This window comes from Perca flavescens, chromosome 15 (assembly GCF_004354835.1).
Source record: "Perca flavescens isolate YP-PL-M2 chromosome 15, PFLA_1.0, whole genome shotgun sequence".
Taxonomy (NCBI): domain Eukaryota; kingdom Metazoa; phylum Chordata; class Actinopteri; order Perciformes; family Percidae; genus Perca; species Perca flavescens.
In genome coordinates, this window is record NC_041345.1 from 33,710,299 (window position 1) to 33,730,847 (window position 20,549).

The 20,549-nt window shown below is 41.5% G+C and overlaps 1 protein-coding gene across 1 annotated transcript; it reads right to left on the reverse strand.

The window, feature by feature from the left end:
- Positions 1-18,810: 18,810 nt before the first annotated feature.
- On the reverse strand, positions 18,811-19,854 carry LOC114570259 (putative uncharacterized protein ENSP00000383309). Its single transcript, XM_028600500.1, has one exon. The coding sequence runs from the start codon at positions 19,852-19,854 to the stop codon at positions 18,811-18,813; it is 1,044 nt and encodes a 347-aa protein (XP_028456301.1).
- Between the last annotated feature and the right edge of the window lie 695 nt (positions 19,855-20,549).

The following is a 20,549-nucleotide window of genomic DNA, read 5'->3' on the forward strand; positions in this document are numbered from 1 at the left end:
ATTTCAGGCTACAAATTAAATTCAGCTAAAACTGAAGCCATGGAAATAGGATGTAATCTCCAAACAGAATTTAAGAAAAGGTTTAAGTTGAAATGGGACCAGAATAAAATAAAATATTTAGGTATCACAATCCCCAGAGAAATTGAAAAATTGTACTTATGTAACTATAAAGTTCTGGAAAACTCCTTAAGGCAAGATCTTAGACGTTGGAAAATTTTGCCACTTACAATACTTGAAAAAATAGGAATAATAAAAATGAATGTATTGCCACGCTTTCTTTTTTTTTTTCCAGAACATTCCTTTATATTTAACAAGCTCATGCTTTAAGGAGTGGGAAAGAATGTTAGGAAAGTTTATTTGGGATGAAAAGAAACCAAGGGTAAAACTCAAATCTTTACAACAAAATAGGGAACAGGGTGGGTTGGGTCTACCAAACTTGAGGCTTTATTATCATGCAGCTCAAGTTGAAAGCATTTTAGTTTTGATGAATAATAAAATGAATCCTAAATGGAAATCTTTTGAGAACAAATTGGTGGACTCCCCCACCTCTCTAATTTTCTCAGGGCAAACTGTATCATTCTATTTACCATACATGGAAGAGCTGGAAAAGATTAGGTAAAATTATGAAAATAAAATCAACTGATACGGTTTGCCTGAGGGAAATTAGTCAGGACCCAGACTTCGCTCCAAATCGTATGGATGAGACTTTCAGGATATGGGAAACTAAAGGACTTACAAGATTCCATAAAATGTTTAAATACCACGTAGTGGACACATTTGAAAATGTATCTAAGGATCATAACCTTCCAAGTAACCATTTTTTTAGATACCTCCAAGTAAGGAGCTATATAATAACAAACATACAGTCTTTTCAAGACCTTAGTCCTTTAGTGGAGCATATCTTGAAGGTCTATGAAAAGTCAAGCTTTAAAAATGTAACGGGACAAATTTATAATATTTTAAATAAAAACAATGATAATCAAATTAATAATACTTTAAACTCTTGGAAGAAAGATATTGGAATAACAGTGACTGAAGAGGAGTGGAGTCAGGAATGTAAAAATGTTTTCTGTTATGTAAAGTCCCCCTATTGGCAGGAATATGCATGGAAATTATTGGTTAGATTTTTTATAACACCCCTAAAAATTGGTAAATATACAAATCAGATACAATACTGTTGGAGAGAGTGTGGTGAATGTAAAACTGACCTGGTTCACGTCCTCTATACATGCTCAAAAATCCAGTTATATTGGGTTAATGTGTTGGAATTAATGAAGCAAATCTGTGGTCAAAATACTACTTTTGAACAATTACATGTCATGCTTGGTATACAGCCGAAAGGTTTAAATAAAGAAAATTATTATATCTTCTGGGTGTTGAGAATTACTGCTATTAAACAAATAACTCGAAATTGGATAAAAACTGATCCACCCAGGTTAGATAAATGGATTGAGGTGGTAGAAAACTTGTAGGAAAATGAAATGATAACGCATAAGATGAGAGGTAAAATGAACTTATTCAAGAAGAGATGGTTCGCATATGCTAACCAAATGCATTGAAAAACAAAAACCAAGCATGGATTTGGATTTTTGTAATTAGAGGATGTGACATATGGTGCACCCATATGGAAATTTGTATGTCTGTATGTAAACATGTATAGGGATGTAAGTAGTCTTGCATAAGCGTGGGTACATATGAATATATGGGTGCATATATGATGTACGTCTGGGAGTGTATGTATATATATGTGAGTAGGTATGTATGAGTGGGTATAGACGTACATATACTTCCTTTAATTATTAATATTTTTATTTATTTTTTCTTTACCACTGGGTGTTAAGGAGGGGAAGGGAGGGGGGGAGTGGAAGGGTAATAGATGGAAAAAAAAAAAAAAATATATATATGTATATTGTGTCAATTCTCATATGTTAATTGTATGACTGTAATATGAACAATGTCACAATAAAAAAAAAATAATAAAAAAAAAACTATCTAACCTTCCCTTTCTCTCCAAGATCCTTGAGAAAGTAGTTGCTAATCAGTTATGTGATTTTCTCCATAGCAATAGCTTATTTGAAGACTTTCAATCAGGATTTAGAAAGCATCATAGCACAGAGACGGCACTGGTGAAATTTACTAACGACGTTCTAACTGCTGCAGACAAAGGACTTGTCTCCATACTTGTTTTATTAGATCTTAGTGCTGCTTTTGACACTATTGACCATACAATCCTGTTACAGAGATTAGAACACTTAGTCGGAATTAAAGGAATTGCACTAAGCTGGTTTAAGTCTTATTTTTCTGATCAATCTCAATTTGTTAATGTTAATGATAAATCCTCTAAGTACGCGAAAGTTAAACATGGCGTTCCACAAGGCTCAGTGCTTGGACCAATTTTATTCTCCTTATATATGCTTCCTCTTGGTAATATCATTAGTAAACACTCAATTAACTATCACTGCTATGTGGACGACACCCAATTATACTTATCAATCAAACCAGACGAAACAAGTCAGTTAGCTAAACTTCAAGCATGTATTAAAGATATAAAATCCTGGATGACCTATAATTTTCTGATGTTAAACTGTAACAAAACTGAAGTTATTGTGCTGGGACCTAAACACCTCCGAACCTCATTATCTAAAGATATAGCTACTCTGGATGGTGTTGTCCTGGCCTCCAGCACTACTGTCAGAAATCTAAGAGTTATTTTTGATCAGGATATATCCTTTAACGGCCATCTAAAACAATCATCGAGAACAGCCTTTTTTCATCTTCGTAACATTGCCAAAATAGCTAGGAATATCTTAGGAATATCCTGTCTCAAAACGATGCTGAAAAACTAGTCCATGCATTCGTTACTTCCAGACTGGACTATTGTAACTCCCTACTGTCAGGTTGCTCAAATAAGTCCCTTAAGACTCTCCAGCTGATCCAGAATGCTGCAGCACGTGTTCTGACGAGAACTAAGAAAAGAGATCATATTTCTCCTGTTTTAGCTTCTCTGCATTGGCTTCCTGTGAAATTCAGGATTGACTTTAAAGTCCTCCTCCTGACCTACAAAGCCCTAAATGGTCAAGCACCATCCTATCTAGAACAGCTCTTAGTACCTTATTGTCCCACAAGAGCACTACGCTCGCAGAATGCAGAGTTACTTGTGGTTCCTAGAGTCTCCAAAAGTAGAATGGGAGCCAGAGCCTTCAGCTACCAGGCTCCTTTCCTGTGGAACCAGCTCCCAGTCTGGGTTCGGGGGGCAGACACCATCACCACATTTAAGAGTCAACTGAAAACTCTCCTCTTTGATAAAGCTTATAGTTAAGAAGTGAGGAGTTGCAGCGTCCGCCTAACCCGGCCCACCTGCTTCTCTTCGTAGTCATCAGATTTATTGATCATATAATCAATAATAAAGTGAGAGTAGAGCGAGGCGGGCCAGTACAGCCTCTCATCAATGTTTTCATTTGTTTCCTTTTGTATGCAACCTGTCCCAGAACTGCTTGTTACTAACCTAGCTCTGGGGAGTTTACTCCCCGGAGTCCTTATGTTTCTTCTTTCAACGCCCGGCCGCGTCCTGCTGCGTCTGCTACACCCACCCGTGCTCTGCAGCGCCACGTTTCATCCCGCAACCTCCTGCTGTGACATGAACTACAACGACTACCTTCAAAGTCACTGTTCCACTATCTTTAATGCGACTATTATCGCCATCACACCCCCAACCGGCCCCGTCAGACACCGCCTACCAAGAGTCTGGGTCTTTCTTCCCAAGAGGGAGTTTTTCCTTGCCACTGTCGCAATAGCCACTGCTAATGCTTGCTCTTGAAGGAATTACTATAATTGTTGGGGCTTTGTAAATTATAGAGTGTGGTCTAGACCTACTCTATCTGTAAAGTGTCTCGAGATAACTCTGTTATGATTTGATACTATAAATAAAATTGAATTGAATTGAATTGAATTATGATACATTTTACCATAACATATGTCATCATAATCTTCTGAATCACATGTGCCATTTCCTGACTTAAGACAAGATGCAATATCTTCTCTTTGAAGAAGATGTTCCAGTTGTGTTTGGATGGGTAAGTATAGGAAGAAATTTCCATTCTTCAGTGAGTTGTTTCTATCCCATGCAGAGTTACATACAGAACACTGCTGTTCAGTGACTTGGTCGCTGATGTAATATTCACAGTTGGGACAGTATATGTGACATTCTAGGTGACCTGGTAATGGTTTAAGCTCTGTTAAGAACAGATGTTTTGAAGTTAGAACATTTTCTGGACAGTGGATATTAATCAAATCTAAAAGAGCAGACATGGACACACCAGTAAGTGAGTATCTCAAAGCATATGAAAGTATAAGTAAAAAAACTCTGTATTCAGGGTGCAAGCTCTGTAATGGGGAAAATAAAGTAAGTCCAAGGAATAGTTGACGAGCATAAGCACTAGGAAATTTGCACAAAATTAAGACTTGACAAAAATATTAAAGATGTGGCTATGTTGTATACAGGGTAAAATAAGGGTTATGTTCATTTTAAAAAAAGTTAGGAAAGCAAAATAGTTAAAGTTTGAAGAAAATCAGATGTGAGATCATTGCCATGTTAAAATTACTTACTGTAATGTCACCACCATCATGTGTATTTTCCGATCTGTTATCAGAGGAATACTGATCCAGGTTCTGCTGTGTCTAAGTCTTAGAGATAGTGCTGTCAGACATACTGTAGTCAAACACAGAAACCAGTAGACTAGTAGTAGTAGTAGAAGTAGTTATTAGTAGATTACTTACAGTAATCCCACCACCATCATGTGCGTCTTCTGAGCCACTGTCAGAGTTGTGGTCAGAGGAATCCTGGTTCTGTTGTGTAAGAATAGAGAACAGTTTTAGATGTATGATATGCATGGCTATAGAGCTCTTTTCCAAAATGCTATGAAAGCCATTTAAATGGAATTTTCATAAATCTTTTTTCAAATTTGATTTTCAGGTAAGATCGAGACAGTTGCAATTGGGTTAAAGGTCCCATGACATGGTGCTCTTTGGATGCTTCTATATAGACCTTAGTGGTAGTGATGGTCAAATGAAGCTTCGCGAACCAGTGTCTTTACTTTCTGAGCTCACTAGATAGTGCTGTCTGTTCAACAAAGGGTTTGAAAACACACTGAATTGCCATTCCTTTAACCATTTTCTTTGAACAGAGAGCGCCATCTAGTGAGCTCAGAAAGTAAAGACACTGGTTCGCGAAGCTTCATTTGACCATCACTACTTAGTGGTTCCCTAATACTGTATCTGAAGTCTCTTTTATATAGACCTTAGTGGTCCCCTAATACTGTATCTGAAGTCTCTTTTATACAGACCTTAGTGGTCCCCTAATACTGTATCTGAAGTCTCTTTTATATAGGCCTTAGTGGTCCCCTAATACTGTATCTGAAGTCTCTTTTATATAGACCTTAGTGGTCCCCTAATACTGTATCTGAAGTCTCTTTTATATAGGCCTTAGTGGTCCCCTAATACTGTATCTGAAGTCTCTTTTATATAGGCCTTAGTGGTCCCCTAATACTGTATCTGAAGTCTCTTTTATATAGACCTTAGTGGTCCCCTAATACTGTATCTGAAGTCTCTTTTATATAGACCTTAGTGGTCCCCTAATACTGTATCTGAAGTCTTTCCCAAAATTCAGCTTTGGTGCAGAATTACAGCCACTAGAGCCAGTCCCACAATGAGCTTTCCTTAGGATGTGCCATTTCTGTGTCTGTAGCTATTGAGGGGGGAAATGGAGGGGGGGGCATTTTCTCAAAGGCAGAGCAGGATACCCAGGGCTCGGTTTACACCTATCACCATTTCTATATATATATATATATATATATATATATATATATATATATATATATGGTGTATGTTTGACATGCATTATAATTAGGCTGTACTTCATATATCAATATTTAATAAATCCTAGCAAAAATGTAGTCCAACGTTTCTTAACAGATAGTAATGAAGAAGGATTACATTTCAATTAACTGGTTAAAATGTGGCCATTTAGTGCAGCGTACTGTCTAATGTCTATAAAATATACAAGGCTGGACTGGCTATCTGGCACACCGGGCATTTTCCCGGTAGGCCGACGCACTTTTGGGTTTAATCGCTGATATAATTTATAGAATTTTTTGTTTGTTTGTTTTTGGGCCGCGCCAGCCCATAAAGAACTGACAGCAGCCCATTGGTTAATTTTCTTTATTGCCGTTGGCCTGACCCAATCAAATGCAGGAACCCCCTTCCCCAGCCCTGGCCGCAAATTTCCGAATCCCACTATGGCCAAGCCTCCCGGTCCTGAAACACGAACTGGAATAGTTATGCTGGAAGTTGAGCATCTACGTTAAAATGGACAAATGACCACCAACGCGCAAGGGAGGTGCAGAAAAATTACAGGAGAAAAAGTTTAAAAATCTACATGCCTCAAAATGTGCCAACATTTCTGACATGTTTGGGGCTGTAGTAGCTGCTTCAACATCAGCATTACCTGATGCTGAGGAGGAGGAGAGGTGGCAGAAACAACTTCATGACAGAGAAGAAGCCGAGGAGGAGGAGGGGGGAAGAAGCCGAGGAAGAAGAGAGTGACCATGACAGGACCAGGGGAGCGAGTAAGGAAAAGATGGAAGAGAGAGTAGATGACGACGTGGTTTCTCAGGAAGGGAGGGAGGCTGTGTGTGTGTGTGTGTGTGTGTGTGTGTGTGTGTGTGTGTGTGTGTGTGTGTGTGTGTGTGTGTGTGTGTGTGTGTGTGTGTGTGTGTGTGTGTGTGTGTGTGTGTGTGTGTGTGTGTGCCTCCCGTTATAACGACAACAAGCAGTTTGTCTGTAACATAAAAGTTAGTGGCTGTCAGGTAACCTAACTGTTTAAGCTTACATTGAAAATGCTAGCGGTTAGCCTGTTGGCTAGCTTAAAAGTCTGTGTGATCTATAACATCAGTGTTGATACAAGCATCAGTGTTCCTTGAATGGCTTAATTAGCTCTTCTCCTGGGCATATAATACTCTCAGCTTTATGGTAGCTTTTGGGAAGGGTTATAGATATGGTTATGTATTTAGCAGACACTTTTGTCCAAAGCGACAAAATATGGATCTTACAATACAATATCAAATATCACATAAATATACAAATTATAACTCTAAGAATGAATTAATTATTTAAGACCCCTTTTGAAGGATCCAAAATGATCACATGAACAGAGAACACTAGGCAACTCATATCAGAGAATGCACACATATTTTAAGAGGACTGTCTGCAGGGAATGTGTCTGACCAATCACGGTGGGTGTGGGTCGCCTGGCTCAAAAATGCCGGGGCGATTTTCTGTCCCAGTCCAGCTCTGAGAAAAGGTCATGTTCATGACTCACCATTTCCCAGACTACGACAGCAATGAATTTAATTAGTCCTGCCATGGAACCTATTCAACTTAATGATTCCTTTTAATCCGTTTTTGGTTTCATTCTACTAACTCCTGTGTGTATTGTTTCATACATAATTTATTTACCCAACAGAAAAACTACAGACTGATAGCTACAAGACAGTCTGAATTTCCTTTCTACTTTCCCAAGAAGAAGCTAACCTCAGCCCAGTGGGGACTGCTTTAGAGGCACTTGATGTTAAGGCCGAGGCTCTGAGCCAAAACACAGAGAATCACTCACACACAGTGTAGCAGTTATACATGTTTAAATGACCGTCTGGAACTAAAGCAGCCAAGGACAGAAAGAGCCGAGCTGGAGGATGCCGACTGGATGGCGGCTGAAGCGGGCAGGAAGTGGTGCGTCAGAGCTCTCTGTCAGGAATCCAGGCAGGGAGGTAGGGGTCAGAGTGGTGTAGAGCTGGCGAAACAGCACGCAACAGCAGCAGGTCTTGTGGCGTAGGTCTGAACAGAGAGGCAGACAGTTAAACAAAGCACAAGATGAGGACTAACTAGAACAGGCAAGGTTATACACTGGGAGCCAAGTTACCACATAGGTAGGTGTAACGATCTGGCGCCAAAGGTGAGCTCCGTCTGGGTCTAAATACTGCAGCAGTGGTTAGTGGAATCAACATCAGCTGAGCAGGTTGAGATTGGCAGAAATGCCAGCAGCTACAACACACACACAGACCCAACAGGGAAAAAGGGAGAGACACACACAGGACGGGAGAGAACAGCTGCCCCCATGACACTTGAGGAGGAGATCAGGGCCCTCAGGGAAGAGAATCAAAGACTGCAGGACCAGCAGAGTGTAGGATCTTCTGCAGCCAGTAAAGATCTTCAGACCCAAGTCAAGGCTTTACATAAGGAGAACACCAGGCTGTGCAACATGGCAGTTAAAGGCAACTATCTCTTTTACATTAAAATAGGGATTTTTTTAGATTGAAGAAATCACGGTTCCTTATTTTTGGTGTTATTCTTAAAGATCTATCTGTGTCTAAATTTTTAGGGGAAATCTACAGATGTAGTATATAGGGTTTCCTGTAGGAATATTTTTTAGCCTAGGGCTAAACACTGGAGCAGGGTTTCTCTATCTAGTCAGAATACATCAATCATTTTATCAGCATTAAAATGGATCCCCTGTAGTAGCTAATTTCCTAGTTTCTGTTATGAAGGCGAGACGTGTGTGACTCGAACATCACACACAAAACGTAGAGCGAAAGACGGTCAAAACATTTCAGACCCTCCTGCCAACATGTAGACATTGGAACATCACTGTAGACTGTCACTGAAGCTGCTGCTGCTTCAATACTGTCTGCTCTCTGCAGCGGGCGGGGCTGCTGCTCCATTTCCCCCATGACTGACACATGCACACACACACACACACACACACACACACACACACACACACACACACACACAGCTATGTTTTTTATTGTAAGTGCAATGATAAGTTAAAGTCCAATAAGTACTTTATTAAACCGTATGAATGTGTGTGTGTGGCCAGGATAGGAAATGAACTAACAATGTAAAGATCAACAAGCCACTGACAGTGACAGATATGTTCATATTTGATTAATTCAATAAATTAAATTTAAATTAAATTTAAATTAAATTTAAATTAAATTTAAATTAAATTTAAATTAAATTTAAATTTAAATTAATTTAAATTTAAATTAAATTTAATTTAATTTAAATTTAAATTTAAATTAAATTAAATCCACCAGCCATTTTCATATTATACCAACATCATCACCCGGAGCGTTTTTTGGTAAGGTTCCCCGGGGAAATCTCAGCCAGAGAAATTAATTAATAGTAATAATTAATATTCTCCCCAAAAGAAGTTTCCTTTTTATTTTTAAAGAACTATACAAAAAAGTTTTTTTTGCAACTTTCACTGTCTTCTGCAACTTCATTGCAACAAACATACAAAAGACACCACAACTTTTTTTACCAAAGCTCTTGTGAAATCAGGCATTTTGGGCCGCAACAATCTTAAAAAAAGGCTGTGACATGGTGGAGGGACTGATGTTGTGTGTTTATCATGTGTTATGGTCCACATTTACCAGTGTGTAGTTGTTGTTGTGGTGGTGGGGGTGGGGTACTCCTGATTTTGTCATCTCATCTCTTATATGCTGTGTCTCTTGGATCCTATCCTGTCCTATTCATGGTAGCCTACTTGGGGACATTGCGCCGTCATCACGTGCTGTAGTGGGGGGGGCCCGCCTTGATAATCCTGCATAGGGGTCCGGTGTTGGCTCGTTACGCAACTGACCACACTACTTCCTGGAAAACAAAGTGGATACAGTAGTATAACCTCCTTGCTCTAAAAGCTCCTTGCAGAACCTTCCTAACTCCTTCCTTGGTTCCTTGAGAAGCCAATTCAGATTTCAGACTCAACTATTTACAGGTAACCCACTGAAGAGTGAGGACTACATACAAGAAAAATATTACCAGTATTGGGATCCACCTCATCTTTCCTTTTGCAACAATCAGAGGCTAACACTGTGGATGTCTTTCTTATTGTATTATCTTTTACAGATGCAGTTGTTGGCGAAGATTCCAGACATACAAACAGCCATAAACCAAAGGATCTGTGAGTTCAGACACCAGAGGCCTGTACTAGGAATCCAGATCAACTTGTCCTGGATCTCTTTCAGTTCCCCGGCTTCACCTAACCTAACAACCCCGTGGCGTCATGATACAGGTTATGCAGGACCGTTCCTGCATAACCTGTATCATGACGCTGGTTATCAACTAGTTCAGTCAACCCAGAGTTTCCCAATCCAGCGGTACTAGCGTTCACATAAAAGAGGCGGGGTTTGCTCCATATGACCAATTACAAACATCTACCAGAGCTGCATATTTTACATAAGAAGAGCAAACTATAACTGTACATGAATAAGAAGAACACAGACACAGTTTTACAGGCAGAAAGCCACAGTCGCTGCTTCCTAAAACAGGAGGAAAGCTGGCAAAAAAATAGTCGACACTGTAGATCACAACGCTTATTAATATTACTTCATCAGTCAGGACCAAGATCTGACCATAATTACACTTGTGCTGTCGTTGCTTTAGCCTTTTATTTCAGTTGCAACCCTGGCAGTGGGAAGCCATCTAAATGTTTGAACTTTTATGAGCGCATCCCTCTCTCCCTGTGTCTCTCTCTCTCTCTCTCTCTCTCTCTCTCTCTCTCTCCCCCCCCTCACGAGCTCCGCCTGATCTTTTAAGAACGGTGACACCATTATCAACCGAGTATTGATTGGTCAGTAGGCGGTGCTTTAACACCGGTTGATCTCTGATCTCCAACTTAACCTGCTCCCGACCAGGTTAGGTGTTCAGCATGAGTTACCACGGCGATTGATCCCGATAACAAATGATCCACCGTTGTGATACACCAAACCCTGGGTTGAACCTGAAGTTACCTTGGTAACCCCAAATCCTGCTTCGTAGTCCAGGCCTCAGGAGAAGAAAACGTCCATGGACAGCTGAAGGACTGACCACGGCTGGCCAATCAGAGCAGGTCTTGATAAGTTAGCATGTGGGATCCATAACACTGCACTAAAGCATTCTTGTCCTGGTTTTTCCACTGAGCGATTGTTCTGTTTTTGTTTTTAAATATTTTTGTTCATTTATAGTTGTTGTCTATTGGATCACATAAAAAAGGTAACATGTTTAATAGTATAACAATATGTATTTATTCAATATATAATAACGGCAATAATTGCAGTATTGTCCCATATATTGCAATATATAACTTATATATAATATATTAATATATAATATATCATATGATATATTAAATTTCACAATATATGAAGACACATGAAATATATTGTCACGTCATATATTGAGAAATATATTTTTGTTGCGTCAGGGCTAATTCACTTTGAATTAAATGATTTATCAACACATTCATATTTTTTACAGGTAACAATAGACACAATGACATGGATGTTACTCAAATATAACATTTTAACCTAACAAAGACATGTATTTTAAGAAAACTGAATGTAAATAACTATTTAAAGTGCACAACCTCCCTGATTCAGTTCTTTGAGTGTGTTGACAAAAGAGGCGACCAGAACTCTGACACCAGGCGCCAAGCTGGAGACGTTTTCCACTTTCTCTCTGGTGTCTAAAGGCTTCTCCCTCTTCACCCTGGAGGGGGGGGAGAGGACGGAGGATGTGGGATCTTGTGACTCAGCTGAGGATGTCGTCCAGTAGAGGAGAAGGAATGAAGCCAACAGCGTGGAGGCAGACAGCCGAGGGAACGCCATGACTGGAACACACAGCATGGAAAACATATTAGGGTGTTTTTATAACCTGTGGACCAAATAAATCTGCTGAGCTGGTGTTTTATTTTCTCTGACAGATACGTCTGTCTCTCCTCCCATTCAGCCAGTGTCAGGGAGCTCAGAGGACTCTGAACCATGACTCAGTAGCAGAGCTAAAGAGGAAGTGAAACAGGCTATAGGTCTGACAACTGACCAAGGACACGGAGAGAGTTTTTATATCCATAAACATCTCGGCCTGTTACTCTGCGTACAAATCAGATCAGATGGAACCAGATAGTACATTTATTTTTTACATGAGAAACGTGGCAGCATGAAACAATTTTTTTTTAAATAGAACATTTTTACACTGCCAAGAGTACAACAGTTTAGGGTGCCCAGATAGCTCAGTTGGTAGAGTGGGCGCACATGTATAGAGGTTTACTCCTAGACGCAGGGGGCCCGGGTTCGCCCTGCGGCCCTTTGCTGCATGTCGTCCCCCACCCCTCCTCTCTCTCCCCTTTCATGTCTTCAGCTGTCCTGTTAAAAATAAATAATAAAGGTCGAAAATGCCCCAAAAAAATCATCGCTAAAAAGAGTACAAAAGTTTAGTGTGAGTTCAAGTAGGTACTGTATGTGTATGGAGTTTTATTCCTGTCTTTATTCAAGAGCACATTCTTTCAGTTTGAGAGCATTTCATTTTACGATTTTGTAATAATTTCCCTGAAAACCTAAACTAGCCACTGCTCATGCTTGGAATAGCCTCTGCTGAACGTCATGCTTGGACTCCGATATGTTGCTGTTGGACAGGTTTCCTGCTCTCAGCTTCAGCCCTTCTCTTCCCTCTTAGGATGCTTCTGTTCTTACACATCTTCTCCTTCCTGCCAAAATCCACTAACCAATAGAATGCCAGGGGTAGTGTGTGTTCACTTATGTGTAACTTTCTGACTAAATGTCGTTGTCAACGAACCTTTATCATGTGACAAAAACGAGACGAGACGCAGCGTAAATGCTGGTCATGTGACGAGGACTATAACTAAATATATAATGCAATATTGTTGACAAATAAAAACAAGACTAAATGTGGTTTACAAAATAAAAACTAGGCTAAAATGTCTCTTCATTTTTCGTTGACCAAAACGAGACGAGATGAACTTTTTACCAGCCAGTTATTTATTTTTTTGCCTCATAAAGGTGAAAAACAGGACTTGCTGTGTCTCAATGATCCTGTCCTATTCATGGTTGGGGACATTGCACCGTCATCACGTGCTGTAGTGGGGGGGGCCCGCCTTGATAATCCTGCATAGGGGCCCGGTGTTGGCTCGTTACACCACAGCATATAAGAGATGAGAGAACTGACAAAATCAGGAGTACCCCACCCCCACCACCACAACAACAACTACACACTGGTGAATGTGGACCATAACACATGATAAACACACAAGATCAGTCCCTCCACCATGTCACGGCTTTTTTTTTAGATTGTTCCGGCCCAAAATGCCTGATTTAATGGGAGCTTTGGTAAAAAAATTCTTCATTCTAAAATATTGTATAGTTCTTTAAAAATAAAAAGGAAACTTGTTTTGGGGAATATTAATTATTACTATTAATTAATTTCTCTGGCTGAGATTTCCCAGGGAACCTTACCAAAAAGGCTCAGGATGATGATGTTGGTATAATATGAAAACAGCTGGTGGATTTAAGACAAAAAATAATAGTTTATTGAATTAATCAAATATGAACATATCTGTCACTGTCAGTGGCTTGTTGATCTTTACATTGTTAGTTCATTTCCTATCCTGGCCACACACACACATTCATACGGTTTAATAAAGTACTTATTGGACTTTAACTTATCATTGCACTTACAATAACAAACATAGCTGTGTGTGTGTGTGTGTGTGTGTGTGTGTGTGTGCATGTGTCAGTCATGGGGGAAATGGAGCAGCAGCCCCGCCCGCTGCAGAGAGCAGACAGTATTGAAGCAGCAGCAGCTTCAGTGACAGTCTACAGTGATGTTCCAATGTCTACATGTTGGCAGGAGGGTCTGAAATGTTTTGACCGTCTTTCGCTCTACGTTTTGTGTGTGATGTTCGAGTCACACACGTCTCGCCTTCATAACAGAAACTAGGAAATTAGCTACTACAGGGGATCCATTTTAATGCTGATAAAATGATTGATGTATTCTGACTAGATAGAGAAACCCTGCTCCAGTGTTTAGCCCTAGGCTAAAAAATATTCCTACAGGAATATATCTTTAAGAATAACACCAAAAATAAGGAACCGTGATTTCTTCAATCTAAAAGAATCCCTATTTTAATGTAAAAGAGATAGTTGCCTTTAACTGCCATGTTGCACAGCCTGGTGTTCTCCTTATGTAAAGCCTTGACTTGGGTCTGAAGATCTTTACTGGCTGCAGAAGATCCTACACTCTGCTGGTCCTGCAGTCTTTGATTCTCTTCCCTGAGGGCCCTGATCTCCTCCTCAAGTGTCATGGGGGCAGCTGTTCTCTCCCGTCCTGTGTGTGTCTCTCCCTTTTTCCCTGTTGGGTCTGTGTGTGTGTTGTAGCTGCTGGCATTTCTGCCAATCTCAACCTGCTCAGCTGATGTTGATTCCACTAACCACTGCTGCAGTATTTAGACCCAGACGGAGCTCACCTTTGGCGCCAGATCGTTACACCTACCTATGTGGTAACTTGGCTCCCAGTGTATAACCTTGCCTGTTCTAGTTAGTCCTCATCTTGTGCTTTGTTTAACTGTCTGCCTCTCTGTTCAGACCTACGCCACAAGACCTGCTGCTGTTGCGTGCTGTTTCGCCAGCTCTACACCACTCTGACCCCTACCTCCCTGCCTGGATTCCTGACAGAGAGCTCTGACGCACCACTTCCTGCCCGCTTCAGCCGCCATCCAGTCGGCATCCTCCAGCTCGGCTCTTTCTGTCCTTGGCTGCTTTAGTTCCAGACGGTCATTTAAACATGTATAACTGCTACACTGTGTCTCAGAGCCTCGAGAGAGAGAGAGAGAGAGAGAGAGAGAGAGAGAGAGAGAGAGAGAGAGAGAGAGAGAGAGAGAGAGAGAGAGGGAGAGAGGGTGTGTGGGTTCTTGGCCAACATTTTGGTTTTGTCTATACTACTAGGTACTTATACGATATTGAGTGGATTAAATAGAATTGCATTACTAAAAAGAGACTAAAATACAATTTCCATTGACTAAAAGTAGACTAAAATGTCATCAGTTTTCATCGACTAAAACTAGACTAAAATAGTCCTGGATAATTCTGACTAAAAGATTAAAATGCTCAGACTTTTAGTCGACTGAATCTGACTAAAAAGAGTATGAATGTGACTAAAACTAATAAAAACTAAAATGACAGCTTGACACAAAGACTAGACTTAAACTAAAATTAAAACAGGCCGCCAAAAACAACACTAGTTATGCATGCAGTATTTCTGAATTCTGGGAAGAGTAACTAATTTAGCTCTGTTCTTAATTCAGAGACCATTTTGTTATGGTTTGTTTCTGTGTTACAGAGATTTTAGGAAAGTAACAAAAGTGCCTTCAGTCGTATGTTATGTGACTATTTTTTATGTCTATGACCTGCTACGTCAGTATTAGTTTATTAAACATACGCTACGTAAGAAAATAAAAAGTATCAAATCAGTCAACTGTAAGATACTGCGAGAAAAAACAGCTGTATAATATCTTTAACTTTAGTTAAAAGTAGAATACTGTGAAAGTAATAAAAAAAATTAACAAAACAGTGCTTAATTAAACTTTTCTCCTATTTTTATTTTAAAATTCTTAACTTTCAACTTTTCTTTTTTACAGAAAGTAAGCAGAGAGTTACAGTTTTTAACAGTCGCTATGACAATTTTTTCAATACTTTTAACAACTTTCCTAAACTCTTAACGCACCAACACACCTACAACACACGATTGGCAAAACAGTTCATTTCATGCTCAAAATCACACATTGTAAACTAAACTCCAACACCGATTTTCAAAATTCAATAATTCACTAACACAATACACTGTGTTTACCATCATGTCTCAAAATCAAATAATTCTTCCAAAACACTAACACATGTTCTCTCCCAACAGGAACATTTAGTCAATCATAGCACAATGACATAAAAACACTAACATCAGATGGAATTGCAGAAACTGCATCATTTTAAATGTGTCAGTCAGGTCTGCCCTTATACAACAGACAATAGTATATTGTATTGATCATAGATTGTGTTTTGGACTGCAGTTTCTCTTGAAGTCTCTCTGCATTTTTGTTTGGTTGGGTTTAGTAAATGCATGCATATTTTCTTTTACTGTAAAGATAATTTTTTGGGCTTTTCCACCTTTATTTGACAGGACAGCTAGTTGAGAAAGGGGAGAGAGAGAGAAGGGGGGGAAGACATGCAGGAAATCGTCACAAGTTGGATTTGAACCCTGGACCTCTGTGTCGAGACATAAACCTCTAAGTATATGTGCACCGGCTCTACCCACTGATCCAACCTGGCCACCATTTTGTTTCTTTTGCTGCAGAGATTCAATACAAAAAATGAATGACCCATCTCAGAGTAGCTTTATAGAATGTATGGTTTATGAAAAAAAGGAGACGGAGACAGAATTGTCCTGGTTCTCCTCTTCCTCTCCCTCGTGAAGGCATTTTTCTTATTTTCTGTGTTCATCTACAGTATATTGTTCAAATAGGACCTCTTTTACTGTACTACCATATGATCATCCATTTGAAAGAACCTCAACACCTGAGTGTGTTTCCTAGAAGGGAATCAGCTGTGATTGATCTATAACTTCAATCAGCTGTTTCTCAATAAATGCATGTAAAAAATGCAGGGGATATATTTGTGTTTCAATTTACAATATGATCAGCTGTTCACTTTGACTTTAGCCTATAAATTAGGTTTAGAACATGATGTTATCTGTTCTGACTTACAGTGTGAAAGCATTTGTAAAGTGGTCAGTAAAGATCCATTGTTTTGGTCTTGGTGGAGCTTGTGTGTAAAAGAAGTTCAAGCATTTTAAATTTGTGTTAACTGTATGCATTTTGTGTCAAAACAACAAGAAATGTGGTTAATGTATAGCCTACACAGACAGATGTTGTGCTAACTGTGTTAAGAGTTTAGGAAAGTTGTTAAAAGTATTGAAAAAAAGTGTCATAGCCATCGTAAAAAACTGTAAGACCTGTTCAGAGCTGGATGCTGGCCCAGAAGGTTCTGCCTGCTGTGATTGGTCGGCTGACGCCGGCCCAGAAGGTTCTGCCTGCTGTGATTGGTTGGCTGACGCCGGCCCAGAAGGTTCTGCCTGCTGTGATTGGTCGGCTGATGGAAGTTTTCAAATTATACCGTGAGCTTTGGGGGGTACAGCTATTTTGATTGGTGACGTCACTCTCCATTTTATATAGGCTTACACACATGAGAACCAATAATTTATATGAGAAATTCCCTGAATATTAGTGCAGATTCCCACTTGTTAAGACATTAAAAATGAAATTGCACAAATGATGAATTACCTCATTAAACCTCTCCCCGCGTCAGTATATCCATGGACGTCCTGCTACGGCAGGTGATTGTAGGCCTAATGTTCTGAAGCAGCGGCGATGGTCGTGGCCTCTGAATGGAAGGGAGACCTCCGGTTAAACCATAGCGATGTGACGGGAGTGAAGACCTATCTCGCGCCTAAATACAGATAGACTAGCTAGCCTAGCTAGCTTCTGCAGCAGTTCAAACACACAGACACCCTTCAGACAACCTTGTCCATGAGATAATAAACTGCTTGCATTAATGCAACCACTCTTGGCTTAGTTTGACCAAGATAGGACAATATGTGCTTGGTACAGAGAGCTTCAGGGGCTGTGTGAACTTTTAGCTAGCTAGCTAGACTAGGATTTCATTATAGATGAGAGAAACACTATGAACAACCACATTAAGACAGTTCTGAAAACCTGTTTAGAGGACGAGCTGCTCATAACACAACGTATGATGATATTCATGGCAGTCAAAACCATAGGCAGAGATTAAAGTTGATTCAGCCACTTACTTTTAATTTCATTCACACACCAGCGCCTGCGCCCGTACCCGGTACGTACGTTTGGACAGCTAGTGAAGTGATAGCACAGAACACAGTCTGAATGTCCCAGAGAAATGGTACAGCCCTATGGGGAGTGAGGCTTTGAAAATTGTACTTCATTAGATTATTTCCTGAATTGTTGGTATGTGATGGTAAAGCTGCATTTAAATACAGACAATTTTGGATAGGCTAACATTATATTTTATTAAATATTTTTTCAATACCCCCCAAACTATTATCTTCATCCCTTTTGGGAGGGTCCAAGTCTCATCTAGGGGGGGTCGGGCCCCCCCAATACCTCGTAATTCTAACAGTGGCTGACGCTGGCCCAGAAGCGTCTTCCTGCTGTGATTGGTCGGCTGGCTGGCTGGCTGGCTGGCCCAGAAGCGTCTTCCTGCTGTGATTGGTCGGCTGGCTGGCTGGCCCAGAAGCGTCTGCCTGCTGTGATTGGTCGGCTGGCTGGATGGTTGCTGGATGTGATGGTGGTCTCTGAGGACAGTCTGCAGGTTGTTGAGTCTCGGAGGAAGTGTTGTGGTAAACGCAGAAACCACAACAGAACCCCCACCCTCAAGGGTCGGATCCCAGACGACCCTAAAATAAAGAACATCCCAGGGAGGGCGGCGAGGGAAGACAGGAGGGGGAAACAGTCACTGGGGCACCGGGAACAGAGGAGCCCGGGGGCACAGGGAACAGAGTGGCCCGGGGGCACAGGGAACAGAGTGGCCCGGGGGCACAGGGAACAGAGGGAACAGAGGGAACAGAGGGGCCCGGGGGCACAGGGAACAGAGGACACAGAGAAAACCGGGGGCACAGGGAACAGAGGGAACAGAGAACACAGAGAAAACCGGGGGCACAGGGAACACAGAGGCCACTGGGGGCACAGGGAACACAGAGGACACAAAGGACACGGGGCACCAGGGAGGTCCAGGGACAACAGAGGGTCACTAGGGACAGGGAACTTCGGGACCGGGGACCGAGGGAACACATACAGACACGGACGGGACAGACTCAGACTCAGACAGGACAGACTCAGACTCAGACAGGAAAGTCGAGGAAACTGCCGGCTAGCTGGGAGTTGGGGAAACTGCCGGCTAGCCGGGACTCGGGGAAACTGCCGGCTAGCTGGGACTCGGGGAAACTGCCGGCTAGCCGGGACTCGGGGAAACTGCTAGCTAGTTGGGACTCGGGGGAGATGCTAGCTAGGTGGGACTCGGGGGAGATGCTAGCTAGCTGGGACTCGGGGGAGCTGTTAGCTAGCCTAGTGTCAGGGAGGATGCTGGCTAGCCGGAGCTCGGGGAACTTGCTAGCTAGCCTGAACTCAGGGGAGATGCTAGCTAGCTGGGACTCGGGGGAGCTGCTAGCTAGCCTAGTGTCAGGGAGGATGCTGGCTAGCCGGAGCTCGGGGAACTTGCTAGCTAGCCTGAACTCAGGGGAGATGCTAGCTAGCTGGGACTCGGGGGAGCTGCTAGCTAGCCTAGTGTCAGGGAGGATGCTGGCTAGCCGGAGCTCGGGGAACTTGCTAGCTAGCCTGAACTCAGGGGAGATGCTAGCCAGCCTGGACTCAGGGGAGATGCTAGCTAGCCTGGACTCAGGGGAGATGCTAGCTAGCCTGGACTCTGGGGGAAGGCCGCTAGCATGCCGGGAGTCTGGGAACTCTGGGGAGCCGCCACACGGCCGTGACTCAAGGAACTCCGGGGGGCCGCTACACGGCCGGGACTCTAGGGGGCTGCTACACAGCTGAGACTCTAGGGGGCTGCTAGCTAGCCTGGAGTCAGGGGGGCCGCTAGCTAACGGGGAGTCAGGGAGGTTCCTAGCTGGCGGGGAATCAGGGAGGTTGCTAGCTAACTGGGGCTCTGAGAGGCTGCTAGCTAACCTGGAGACAGGGGGGCTGCTGGCTAGCTGGGATTCTGCGGAGCTGCTAGCCAGCTGGGAGTCAGGGGAGCCCCACGTCGGCGGCGACTCTGGGCGGCTGCACGTCGGCAGCGACTCTGGGCGGCTGCACGTCGGCAGCGACTCTGGGCGGCTGCACGTCGGCGGCGAATCTGGGCGGCTGACACACTGACTTTTTGCAAAAGTCATATTAGTGTTTTCATTTCAGGCAATGTCTAGGGGTGAAAATAATGAAGAAGAAAAAAAGTGATAGTTTGTCCTTGATTTGTCCATTAATTTCTCATGGAAGGAGAAATGTTCTTTGTCATCTGTGTTTTCCAAAGTCTTTAAGACAATGGGCAAAAAGCTTCAGTCCATAACACAATAAATGATCCCAAAAAGTCATGAGTCCATTGTAAACATACAGTACAGATCATCAATTACAAAAACACAAAAAACTCCAAAATTTTCTTTCTCAATGGGGGAATGTGGGCTGCGTGATTCATCTTTTACTATTACTTCAAACATTTTTGACAAACTTGATCAGCAGCAAATCAATTTCTATATAAGTCCCGTGTCATTCTTTTGTGCCACATTTAATACCCTGAGAAGAAGATTTGCATAGCACTTCTGTGTGGCCAGCACAGAGGCTTTACAAATCCTCTGATCTTCCCCCATTTTTTATTTATTTTTTAACAAAATATTTACAACTAGAGAATAAAAATAATAAAAAATCAACAAACCATAAAGAAATATCAATGGAATTACTACTACCTTGACTCTCTCAACCCTATGATTTCTCAGAGACATCATCAGAAACATGAAAAAGAATAAAAACTAACAAAACAAAAGAAAATAGTGGAAAAGACTAGCTACAGTAAGATCAGAATGCATAAAAATATAAT